Here is a 13,476-nt window from a genome sequence, read left to right on the forward strand (position 1 = left end):
TCATGAGAAAGAGATCTAAAAGGCAAACTAATTTTTTTCTATTACACAAATTATTCTTGTGGTCCTGATATGGGGTATAATATTATAGGTTAGGAGTAGCTAAGGGAAGTATGGTTTTACAAATGTACCCAATTTGGAAGGATGAGGTTATTGAAATTGAAATTGTATGAATAAGATAATTATCACAATATGGTGAGGCGGGTTCTATACTTGCTGCTGCGATTGGCTTTTGTAATGAAAAGTATAATTAGGCCAGGTGGTTAATGGTTCGCTTCAATCCCTAGATACGTATCTCATTAATAATGTTTGTAGCAGATGTTTGTTCTAATGAGTGGAGGTGAATGCTCAGACTGGAATAGTGTGGGGAGGTAATGAGACACCCATCTTTGGGAGACTCAAACAACTACTGAGAATATTACAAAAGGTTTTGAGTTGTTTATGAAATAGATAGCAATAGTGAAAAATGCAGTTCTAAATTTTATGATTAGAAAATTTGTTAGCCAATAAAAACCGTTAACTGATGGGTTTTTTTTAGGCAAATGCGATAATTTTGTTTTTGAGATAACACATGTAATTTTTTGAAATGATTCTGAGAGATAGACAGATGAGTATTCTTTAGGTTGAGGGAATTGTTTTCAATAAAACATTCAACATAAACTGTTATGGGAAATGGCTATTATATTTTAATAACCAGTGCATGCTAGCTGCCATGTAAAAAACAGCAGTATTCAAAAATTGTTCTGAATGTGACTAGGCAACCTCAGTCTGTCTTTCCTTACAGCCACAGTTTGAAACCAATTGTTCAAATCAAATCTTTGCAACTTTTGTGTATTCATTTTGTATATAAACACTTAAATAGGAAATCACATTGCTTGCACAGTTTTGCCAAACACATAGGATTTTCATAGATTAGTAAACTCAGTGAATAAGATAGTATTTGTTTCTTGGAATAAAATGAATATTGGAGCACATTAGGTAAGAGAAGTCTTTTCTTATCCATGCTGTTGATGAAATTTGGTTTCTGTAGATTCATATTGTAACTGCATCCCTGAGGGTGTAGTGCTTCTGTGTGGCTTGGAAGGTAACTGGTTATAATATTTTAACGAAGGTGGTGATTGCAAGGTAGCACAAAGCAGATTGGTAATAGGGTATGGCAGATCAGGCAGAACTGTAGAAATACCAGGCAGTTCCTATTTCTGGCATCCCTGACAATACTGCCTGTGCATGTTAGACTGTGTGTGTGTGTGTGTGTTTAGTAATAAATCCCCTAAAAATCCCCTTTAAAATCTTAAGTCCCTTACAGAGAAGGAAAGATAAGGCAAACTCACATTCTTACGGTCACAATACAAAACTTGGAAAGGCATGGGGAGGAAAGAGGAAAGCAAGCAGATTTAAGCAAGACATCTTGAGATTATGCAATCCGAGTGGTATCATCTGATCTGAACCAGTGAGCTTCCCTGCTTTTAAGTACACTTACAGGACTCTTTGACATAACTGGCACTAGATAGCTAACCAGTGGATGTGTTGGCTTAAGACCACACAAAGACAACTGGGGAGGCTTCTAATTTTTCCTTGCTTTCACATTAGAGTAAGCAGGTTCATTTTGGAACTAAAATGATCCTGACTTTTCTTGGCTTTGAAATAGTTTCTTATTCAGAATTTTTTTGATGTATTCTACTGCCCCTATTTAGTTTTAATGTGCTGTTTACTCAGGCATACCTTCCAGGGACCCATGCCAAAAGTGGACAGGGTCAAGATTTTAATTTTCATCAAAATGAAATGATAATTAATAATAAGTATACTAAACTTGTGGTATGGAAGGTAATCTTCCCCCCTCTCACCGCCAGTATTCAGATGTTTTTAAATTGCTTGAGTTGTGGCATTAGCAAGACTATGCAGCTCACCATGATTAAATGATACTTTTTAAATGTACGAATCATCATAAATCAAACCCCCTCACACTTTTAGATGGGACTGACAGTCATAAGAAATCCTACGCAGCTCACCAAGATTTAATGATTATTATTATTTAAGTGACACTGGTGAAGATGCTTAAATTTATCTCCAATTTATTAAGTCGCTTTCAGGTTCTGACTAGGAACTTTGGAAGCAAGAGGTGGGCAGAGCACCGATTGTGATGGTGTCCAAACCCTCCATAAAACAACTCTCATCTCTAGTGAAGGTTTCCAAGAACAATGGAAGTTGTTGACCAGAAAAGGCAGGAAACCCAAGTGGCACAGAACACTTGATGAGTGGTTGTTTTGTGTTTCTCTTTTCTTCTGTCACTACTGAAAGCTCTCACCATCATCAGGCCTTGGAGTGCTTGACCAATGCTCAGGAAACATTGGACACTTCCAAAACTTGTGGATCTCCTCTAATGTTTCTTGTTATATCCAGTGCTTCCTGATCTCTTCCAGTTTGTTTATTTATTATTCTGTTTATGAATTGCTTCCCATAAAATATATTGAAACTGATTGAGCTTTCAGTGCCCTGCCTACTTTCAGGCCAACAAATATTGGACAAGCATTGGAGGAAATCAAGAAGCATCTCTGATGTATGTTTAGTGCTGTTTGAAGACACTTTCCCGGGCCTGTTTGAACACCATCAAAAAAAGACAGTGGAGGTCCCTGAGGAGGGCCAGAACTTGAGGACTGATGGGACAGTCCAAAAAGTTTCATAGGTTTGATCCAGATTCTTTGTCTCTGGCTTAAATGTACATATCTGATGGGTTTTGGAGATCTTTGGGGTGGTGGTGGGGAGGAACCAAGCTTTTAGATCACTTGAATAGATGTTTCAGCTGCAAAAGTTAGTTTTGTTAAAGTCTGTTCATAATTATGTAGCGCTTTTTACATTTAGTACTTAAAACAAACCAATACTTTCTTTTCCCCTGGAGGTCTTTATACTGAAGGAGAAAGGAAGTTTGAAGTTTGGATTGCATTTATGCATAGCCTTTATTTTATGTACTGCATTTCATGTAAGCTGCCCAGATGGTTACTGCTGATTCCAAGTTCATTTGAGTATCCTGCTGTGGAGTAAATGCTTAGTTATAAAGAACAAACATTTACTAAAAAATAATCATTTTTGATTTTGTCCCACATGAAGTGGTACATACTTTTTGGAATTGGATGGAATTGAATTATTACCTTTTTATGGATTGTTGTAAGAGTTCCTTGAGGCTTATGAGCAGCACTGTTAATCAGCCAGTCTGAAAATGGAATAACCAATACAATAATGTGCTGTACATGCTCATTCGATTATTTACAAAGATACAGTACATCAAAATGCTAATTATCTTGTTTGTGTTGTGAATAATAATCTTGTAGTCCTTTTGTCTTAGAGTACTCTAATTAGATCAAGATAAATGGGATTCTTGTTTGTACGCAATGTTCAAGTTGCATAAGTGTAGACGACTATTTAATTTCATATTGTAGAACATTGAGAAAGGGATACTAAGCTTAGTATTCAAGAACCATCCAACCCTTAAGTGGAAGAGAAGCCAAGTGAAAGCCATCCTCCTAGATCAGTGCTTCGCAAACTTGGGTCTCCAGCTGTATTTGGACTACAGCTCCCATCGTTCCTAAGCTAGCAAGACAAGTGCTCAGGGAAGATGGGAATTGTACTCTGAAAACAGCTGGCGACCCAAGTTTGGGAAACAATGTCCTCAATTAAGAAACATAAAAGTACCGCAATGTTTATGGGTATGTTTATGGAGAGCCAGTGTGGGGCAGTGGTTAGGAGCAGTAGACTTGTAATCTGGTGAACTGGGTTCACTTCCCCGCTCCTCCACATGCAGCTGCTGGGTAACCTTGGGCCAGTCACACTTCTGTGAAGTCTCTCAGCCCCACTCACCTCACAGAGTGTTTGTTGTGGGGGAGGAAGGGAAAGGAGATTGTTAGCCGCTTTGAGACTCCTTAGGGTAGTGATAAAGCGGGATATCAAATCCAAACTCTTCTATGTACCATAGCTTGTGATTTTGGGGGAATTAGCTCCCTTTACTACCTGGGGGCCATCAGGTACATCATCATCAAATTTATATATTGCCCTTCATCTGAAAATCACAGGGTGGTTCACAACATAAAAAAGCAAAATTAGAACACAAAATACATTTTAAAAAACTCAAAACCTGCTCCCACAAACATATTTAAAAGGACATAGTGCTTGTATTTGGGCCTGGAAACTAATTGTCATCCAGTGCAGTTGGACCAGAATCGGTGTAATATGCTCAAATTGTCTTGCCCTGGTGAGCAACCTGGTTGCCAAATTCTGCACCAAACAATCTTCAGAGGCTGCCCAAAGTATTACAAAGTATACTGCCCAAAGTATAACCTAGAGGTTACTAGAGCATAGATGACAGAAGTTAGGCTATCCCTGTCCTGATAGGGGTGCAACTGGGCCATCATCTGAAGCTGATGGATCCTTACTAACTGAAACTCATCCAACACAACAGGACTCGACAGTGCTCTGGACACCCATTGAGATTCATCTGCTGTAACGTGGAGTCAAGATCCCAGTGGAAGCAAGCAATTTTATCTTCCAAATGCTCTGCAAATAAGTCACAGTGAGCTATTGTCAGTTCTGCCACCTCCTTCAGGCCATGATGTAAGAGGCCCCATACTATCCAGAAAAGCTCTGCTGGACAGCACAATGAGGATGCAATAGAGGCAGCAAAGTATGCCCTCTGCTGCCTTCACTGCCACTAGGTAGGCTTGATTATGAGCCTTCACAAGTGTTTGAAAGCATTTGACCAGAGTTTTCCTCCACTCACATTTGAGCTGTCTCCCAGCTTGTTTCTTTGCCATAAGATCCGAAGTATACTAGGGAGTCAAGCAGGCTCCACAAAGTGGGAGAAGGCTGCTCTGGGATGATTGTTTCAATGGCCCATGCCATTTGGATGTTCCAGAGGTCAGCTAGGTCTTCGACAGTCATATCAGCTGGAAAGCCCATTTGAAAGCCCATTGGATCCATCAACCTCTGAGGGTGAACCAGCCCTGATGCTGCACTGACTACCCAGTTTGAGGGAGAATAGAGGGAATAGAATCCTCCCCAACCCAAAAAAGGACATTCTGTTGACAAATAGAACTTACAGTTGTAAGTAGTCATTTGCTATATTTCATTATCTTTTTTTAAAAACAACAACATGCAGTTGTTTTTTTTAAACTTTTTTGGCAGTAGGTATACATCACCTGAATGTTGAGCTTTATTTTAATAGCATCAGTAGATGGCAGTAAATCATGACTGATTTTTATCCTTCCAAGATGACAGATTTATTTCCAGGGATCCTACCACCTATTGACAAATTCAGCTAACTTGACTGTTTATTAGAAACCAATGAACTATTTTGGGCTTGCCAAAGGGCTTTGATATACCCAGGGGAATATTTGACTTTTCTTTTGTTGTGCCACTTCACAAACTGCTTTTGAAAGTCTTCATTGCAGGCATGGAGGGTTTGCTGTTTGAGGAACATGAGCCCAATGTTCTTTGTGATATGCAAAAGAAGTAACACACTTTTTTGGAGTCTGTCCTTTATTAAATAATTTCTTTCCCCAAAGATGAAAGAGATTGGGCTAGCTATTTCTGGGGATTTAAAAACAGCAATACACTTGTTTTCTGTTTTCATTCATCTGACTTGGAGGGTGGGTTGAAGAAGGTGTGTTCAGTGCCTGACCTAGGGCAAAGTGAAGCTACCATTTCCTAAATCCTTACATTTACAGTAACCAGAAAGTCTTCTTCTTTGGTGATTACTTGTAGCCGAGTAGGATTGTCTTCCATAAACACGGTTTTAACAATGAGTCCGTAAGTGACTGTGGAGGCCAATTCTGGATCCACATGTCCTTCCACAGTGGGGACATTGGTTTCTAGGTGGGAGTTGATCACAGTGTGGATTTGCCAAGCATGCCTTCCTCTTAGCATGTTTCTCCCTTGCGTTCTGAGTTTGAATGTCTTCAAAGCCCATGAAACCTTTGGTAAAGGCTGTTCTCTAATTGGAGCGCTCGCAGGCAAGTGTTTCCCAATTGTTGGTGTTTATGCTACATTTTTAAAGCTTTGCCTTGAGACAGTCTTTAAGCCTCTTTTGTTGACTACCAGCATTATGCTTTCCATTTTTAAGTTCAGAATAGAGTAGTTGCTTTGGAAAACAATAATAGGCATCTGCACAACATGACTAGTCCAGCAAAGTTGATGTTGAAGAATCATTGCTTCAACACTGGTGATCTTTGCTTCTTCCAGCACACTGGTATTAGTTCACCTGTCTTCCCAAGTGATGTGTAAAATTTTTCGGAGACACCGTTGATGGAATCTTTCGAGGAGTTGGAGATGGCGTTTAAAGTGGTCCATGTTTCACAAGCATACACTAAGGTTGGTAGTACAATAGCTTTGTAAACAAACATTTTGGTTTCCCTGCGAATGTGCTGGTCCTCAAACACTCTGCACTTCAATCGGGAGAAAGCCGCACTCGTGGAGCTCAGGCAATGCTGGATTTCGGCATTCATGTCGGCCCTTGTGGAAAGATAACTGCCCAGGTAGGAGAAGTAATAGAAATTTTCCAACGTTACACCATTGAGTTGGATTTGTGGCGCTGCAGAGGGGTTATTTTGTACTCGTTGGTGCAGCACTTTGGTTTTTTGGATGTTGAGTGATAGGCCAAGCTTTTTGTAAGCTTCTGTGAAGATATTTAGGATGGTTTGGAGGTCATCCTGTGTCTGACCTAGGGCAAATTGAAGTTATCATTTCCTAAATCCTCATGTTTACAGTAACCAGAAAGTAGAGATGCAGTAAATGGACCAAGCACATAGGATACCTGTAATGAACAGGGACGGATGCTGGTGACATCATTTAGGAAGTAAAACTTTACTGGAAGCTGGATGAATTTTATATACAGTGGTACCCCGCAAGACGAATGCCTCGCAAGACGAAAAACTCGCAAGACGAAAGAGTTTTTCGTTTTCTGAGGTGCTTCGCAAGACGGATTGCCCTAAGGGCTTGCTTCGCTAGATGAAATGGCCCTGCCTCTCGTGTCATGGCGACGCGCACTGCATGCACGCACGCTCGCTTCCCCGCTCCTCCGGCTCCCTCCCACCTTCCCGCTGATGGTTGGTGCCTCGCGCCGCTGCCCACCCCCCTCGCGCGCTCCCCTCAGAGAGCCTTTGCCACCAGCGCCTCTCTCTCCCTGGAGTCGCGCTCCTGAGCCCCGCCGCCCTCCAGCAGCCGTGTCGCACGGTGGCCACAACGCGTGGGTGAGTCTGAGGTACCGGCTGCGGCAGCTGTCCTGCTTCTCCCCTCCCCTCCCCGCCGTTGTCAGTGTTTAAATGCAGTGGTGCTTCGCAAGACGAAAAAACTTGCACAACGAAAAAACTCACAGAACGAATTAATTTCGTCTTGCGAGGCACCACTGTATTTTAAAAATGGTTTCTAGAGTCATGTGCCTTTTGTAATTTTGTACTATTGGTGCCATTGGGGATGCCAAACTGATTAGATTTGGGTTTGGAGTAGGGAGACATCCAGTGGTGCACAAGTGGAATGACCTTCTACTCGTGTAGTCTTCCTCCTCTTCTTCCCCTCAGTTCCCTCGATGTGCTGGGAATCTGCTCTGGAAGGCTAGGGAACCTACAATTTAAAATAGTAATATGGCAGCATTGTTAAAGTGTATTAAAGTTGTTTAAACACCTGGGACGCACTGAAATACTTGAGTCTCTAACTGTGTAATTGAATTCCTTCCCAAAAGTTGCTTCAGATCACAGCTGAAATCTAATTGCATTTGCGACTTAAGCTATGTGATCTCATAGACTAAATCATAGTTGCATTGTTCATTTGGCTTAAACTGCAGGAGAGACACAGGATCAATAAACCAGCAACATGATATTTTTAAAAATAAAGTATCCTGGGGAAAGTCTTTCAGAGGTGAATGGCGTTCTGAGTATTTCAGCTGCTTAAGGGCCTTCAGAACAGTCATTGTCATAGAGCCAAGGCTATGTTGCTTTACCTACCAAGTTGTGGGCGGCATGTGTGGATATGTGGCCATAACAATGACCTACATTTAACTTTGTTGGCAAGTCCTAATTTTGCTTTCCCTTCCAAGTTCCTGCTGTCTCCCCCACCTCCTCCATATTTTAAAGTACACAAAGTTTTCTAAGTGCTGTACAGAGGCGAAACAGTACATTCCCTTCCCGCAGGCTTATAAACTAATAGGTGCATAACCACCACCACCACCAATTTCAACAGTTGGAAGTACAATTACTTACATCTTAAGATGAAATCTGTACGTAAAGGTCTCATTGTTAATATCGGATATATTGGGAGACAAGTGGCAGATGAAATTTTAGCTCCTAGAGAAGCTTGTTACCTGACCTTTCAAAGTGTCTCTGTACTCAGACGGAAGAACGTTCAATCTCAGGCATGTGCCTGGGAATAAGCAGGATGGATCATCACATAATTGCCTTGTGTTTGAAAGACTAGTGTAGAATGATGGAATACTGATCTAGCTGTGGGTATTTAGCAGAGGTATCACCGCCTTTCTGCATTCACATCTATCAGAAGGCAGTAAACAAGTGACAGTGCACCCACCAGTGCAGCAGTTTTACAACCATTTCCCCACGCATTCCATTAGTAGCACTTAGGTGTGAACTGACTAGCTCTGCTATTTGTCCATCTAGCCTAGTATGGTCTAACATGACTGGAAGCAGCTCTCCAGCATGTTAAGCAGAGATCTTTCCCATCACCTCCTACTTGATCTTTCTGACAGCAGATACTGGGATTGAATTTAGGTCCTTCCGCATATTAAAAAAAAATGTGCTATTGTGCCAGTACTAAGGCATGGTCTCTTCTATAAATGGAATTGGTATGTAAATGACATACAGGAAAAGGTTGGAAAGGAGTTCCTCTGCAGACATCACATTTAAAATCGCTGGACCCTTTATGATGACATTACAGGCACCCCCCCCTTACACACATCTTACTCACGTGTGATCACGTTTACGTGGGTTGCCGTGAAATAAGTAAACAGATTTGCCTTCCTTTTATTGGGGCTTCTGCAATTTCACTTTTGCGTACAAGGCCCTGGAGCATAACCAGTGTGTTAGTGGGGGGACGCCTGCACAGAATGCGAATGTCCTTAGCAGTCAGTCAAGGCAGCAATGGGATTATACCCTATCAATGGTTTATAATTAAATATTTTTAGGGCAGAGCACAATGCAGAAAACACATTTAAAGCTGTAATTACAATAGTTTATAACATATTTTTCATAGTACAGCTTATCTTGGGATCTCTCAGTATGTTGGGCTTTTCCCAAATGAGTAAGAAACTCCGCTTTCCTCTTAGAGGAGTTAGAAAAGCTGATACTATTTTGACTGGCATCAGATATAATTAATGCTTTCTCTTGAACAGAGCATTACTGTAGTATTTGAAGATGTAGTGTGCAATGATAGGTTTCGCTGAAGAAGCCAAAAAACAGAGAGAAATTATGTGTCCTGACTGTTGTATTTTCTGTCACTGGAGTTTTCTTTCAAGTGACATAGAAAATGTTTCTGTACTGTATAGACCTGTGCTATCATTGAAAGAACTACATGGGATATTGTATATTTACTGTAGTTACCATGTTTTCCCCCATTCTTGAATTCTGCTTATGCTCCTTAGTTCCCAAAATACTGGGAGCAGATTGTTGGGACTTATTTTGGGAAATGTTTTTGTGTGTTTCCTTCATAAATTCTGCTGCAGATGCAGAGCTCTCAGATTGCACCTGTCTGGACAATTTTTGGTTTCATTTGGCTGTTATGTAGATCTGCTTTGTTAATAATCCAAACAAAATATGACATACACCGAACAGCATATGTAAAATTTTGCCTGCATTTGAGTGTTACACTGAAGAATAACGGCGTACACGGGAGCATAGCATAAAATGAAATAGGCGAGTGTTCATGTCATGCATAAAGTGGTTTGAATATATTTTACCCTCAGTAACAATAGTAGCTTATTTGACTTGGTTGCACAAAGGGATTTGGGAATATGAATATATGCTCAATATTTTTTCCTAGAGTCAAATAAGCTTCCGGCTAGTACTTCATTACCCTGGTAGAATCCTAATCATAAGTGCTGAACAGCCAGTAAGTTTCTTTCTTGACATGTTAGGAATGTAAGATTTAGATAGTATATGTAGCTGTACTCTCCCTGGGGAGAGATGGGGGAGGAGACACATTAGCTTTGAAAATTTAAGTTTAAGAAGCACCAAATACTTGTAGTTTATTGAGCATAACTGTATGGACTCAAGGTATGAGCAGTGTTGATCCCATATAGGGTGGGTGCCATGTTTTATTGGACTGACCAGGAATTAAATATTTTTCTTAAGATTTTGAACTTTGCAAAGGTTGACTTCAAGCAATGTGAGGAATAGAGGAAAGGTTGGGCATACCCAGTGAGGTTTTGCACAAAGGGTGCATGTGGCTGGTTCATTAGATTTCTCCTGACTGCATTGGTGAGGTGGTCTTTATTTTTTCGATATTCTTACTTTTTGGTTATGTGGCAAAGGTGTGTCTAATAAGAAAACAAAGTACCTTCATCCTTAAATGAAGCTGTTAAATATTTGTGTTAACTTAGTGAATGCCATAACGGTAGGAGATAAATATAACTGGGAGATGTCAGTGCTTTTGTCTTAAGCTGTATTTAGGAAGCATACCAGGTAAAATTAGCAATTAGCTAAGAACTAAATACGACATCTAGGAAAGCAAATACGGCAGCATTTGCCAATCTGATCTCTCCAGATGTTTGGACTGCAACTTGACTACATTAGTGAAGGCTGAAATAGGAGGTGATCAAATATGCGATGGCAAAAATGACTTTGTTGTTGCTGCTGCTTAATCTGTAGTTCCACCAGAGAGCTGTAAAGGCTCCAAATTAGGACAGTACAGTGGTACCTCTAGATACGCACACCTCTAGTTGCGTATCTTTCAGGATGCGAACGCTGCAAACCCGGAAGTATTTTTCCAGGTTTCACCACATGCACAGAAGTGCTAAACCGTGTCACGCGCATGTGCAGAAGCGCTAAACCATACTGTGCGCATGCGCAGAAGCGGCGCCTCTGGTTGCAAATTCCTCGGGATGTGGACAGACCTCTGGAACGGATCCTGTTCGCAACTGGAGGTACCACTGTATTTGGAGCAAATCTGAGGTTTTACTCCCTAAGGACAACCCTACTTCCTGGAGACAGAACTGGGGGTGTCTGTTGTACATATTGAGTAGGACCCCTAGTACAGGCAGCGACCATTTAGTCTGAAGGCTATGTTCCTGATCCTCATGCATTGGCGGAGCACGCATAAACCCCTTCTGACCCTTTCTGACCCCATCCCCTCTCCACCCCGCTCCACTATCTTTCCCGGCCACTTCTGGGTTGCAGTGACGCATGTGTGGTGGCACCATACTTTCTTCTGCTGAGACTTAAAAGGGACCTCCTGTCAAGCGCTGTAGCACCATAAGTGGGCACATGACGTAGCTTTGACGGAGCCATCCAGAGTGGGCTCTGCTGAGGTATTTGGTACTGAGATATGTGGCCATCCTGGTGATGAGAATAATCTGTTCTAGATTGTTCGAGGAACAGGCCTGCAACAAAACTGTTGGGCGGGGATAAGGAGTTTCCAGGAGCACAGTTTCAGTAGCTTGCCTTCTCTGCTAGTAATCCAGAGAAAGTTTACCTGAGCTTTATTGTGTTACCCAGTGAGTAGAGGACAGCTATGCACATAATGTCCCAGGTTCAGTTCCTAATACTTTCTGCTAAAAAGATCTCAAGTAACAGGATTGAAAACACTTGGGTCTGAGACCTTGCATTGCTGCCGCCAGTCAAAGTGAACATTATTAGGGTCAATGGACTGGCAAAATAAGTCAACTTTTTGTGTAATCAGCTTTATTGACAAACACAGCTGAATGGAATGATAAACTTTGCAACTTCTATTTAGATATTGGACACTTAGGAGCGCCTTTCAAACAGCAGGGCTGAATTTGTATGCATCAAGAAGATTTGTTCAACATGAGGATGTGAATTTTTTTTTATATGTCTTGTATCTTGGAACTCTAAACAAGCTCTGTCTGCTAAACAAATGCATCGAGATGCCTGAATATTTTACCTTTCCTGCATTTCAGCTTATGCTATTCTATAGTGCCCATAAAAGAAGTAAAAGGAAGAGACAGTGGAAATTAAACGGTTTGATTTTAAAATATTTTCTTTTTAGAAAGCTACAAGCTAGATATGGATTCACTGACATAGAGGGATCAATTGTACATCATCCAGATTTTTGGAGCCTGGTCACTAAAATAGCCATATTCATCTTTTATCTTTGTTTCCAGATGTCCTAGCTCTTTGAACCAAAATAAAAGTTTATCTTCAAAAGAACATTATAACAAAGGACTTCACTTTATGAAAGACTTGTTCTGTCAGGGAAAAAATATATAAAAGCTGAATGCACATGTGGATGTGGATTGTTAACTTCAGAATTTTACCACACGTGTTGGTATCACCCCTGTATTTTTTCCTTCCTTCCATAAAAATTAAATGCCTCATTTCTGCTGATTTGTATTTTGCCCTATACTTATTTGCTTTTTAAGATGGCATTTTACAATAGTTACTAATTGCATGAGAATTATACTATTCATTGGACTCAAAGTAACTGAAATGTACACGAGTAATTGGACAAATCTGCTTTGAAATATATAGAATTTTTTTGTTTGTTTGCTGTGTTACACAAACATTTTCTTCCTTCCTAGAATGTTGTGTATGAAATATGAAAAACAGCTGTATGGAATTCCAGTTATTTATCTAATATGGACAGATGGAATTTTGCAGCACCTCATAGGCAGTTCAGTTAGTAGCATAAAGATTTATGATGTAGTTTTCAGTGCATATTGGCTTTCATAAAGGGATAGTGGTATCATACACTTTGAGGTCTGTTTTGCTACAGTGGTATGTGTTCTGTACGGTTGTGTCAAATGCAGGACTTTGTTCCTTGCCGACCTAGAACAACTAATTTAAAGCCTTTTGGGGCTTTAACCAGCATGAGTTATTACTTGGATCCTGGACTCTTTTTTCTGAAATAATGCTGCTTATATGACTTCAAACAAACATGTCACAAGGTGGAGCTTGTCTGTAGTAATTGCACTGTTTTAGATTTAAAGGATGTAAAGTTAATAAAAACTGCTGCTGGCTTTGGGGTAAGTAGTGCTTTGATTGTCTTTAATTTTTCTTTGCAGGTATATGATGTTGATTGATGGCAAGAATGAAGTGTATATGATTGACAGAGATAACTCAGTGTTTCAGGTATCAAATCTGGAGTTTCCATTTCGTAAAGATCCACGTGTACACTTAGAAAATACTCTGATGGATGGGGTAAGAAGCTCTGTCTTTCTGTACCATATGCATGCTGCTTTCATTTCAGTAGCTTAAGATAGTGTGGCAACAGTGAGGGAAGCCTAGTGTCCAATTATTTCTAGAATTTGCCCAT

General features: G+C 40.5%; 1 protein-coding gene across 3 annotated transcripts in view; it reads left to right on the plus strand.

Moving 5' to 3' along the window:
• RNGTT (RNA guanylyltransferase and 5'-phosphatase) overlaps window positions 1-13,476 on the plus strand; it is a 119,919-nt gene that overhangs the window by 24,390 nt on the left and 82,053 nt on the right. For all 3 annotated transcript variants that reach the window (XM_083433518.1, XM_083433519.1, XM_083433517.1), the window contains exon 9: window positions 13,226-13,361. In XM_083433518.1, the coding sequence (XP_083289644.1) occupies window positions 13,226-13,361 (136 nt within the window). The remainder of the gene's footprint in view (window positions 1-13,225; window positions 13,362-13,476) is intronic.

The sequence above is a fragment of the Podarcis tiliguerta genome, assembly GCF_965153285.1.
Source record: "Podarcis tiliguerta genome assembly, chromosome: 3".
NCBI lineage: Eukaryota > Metazoa > Chordata > Lepidosauria > Squamata > Lacertidae > Podarcis > Podarcis tiliguerta.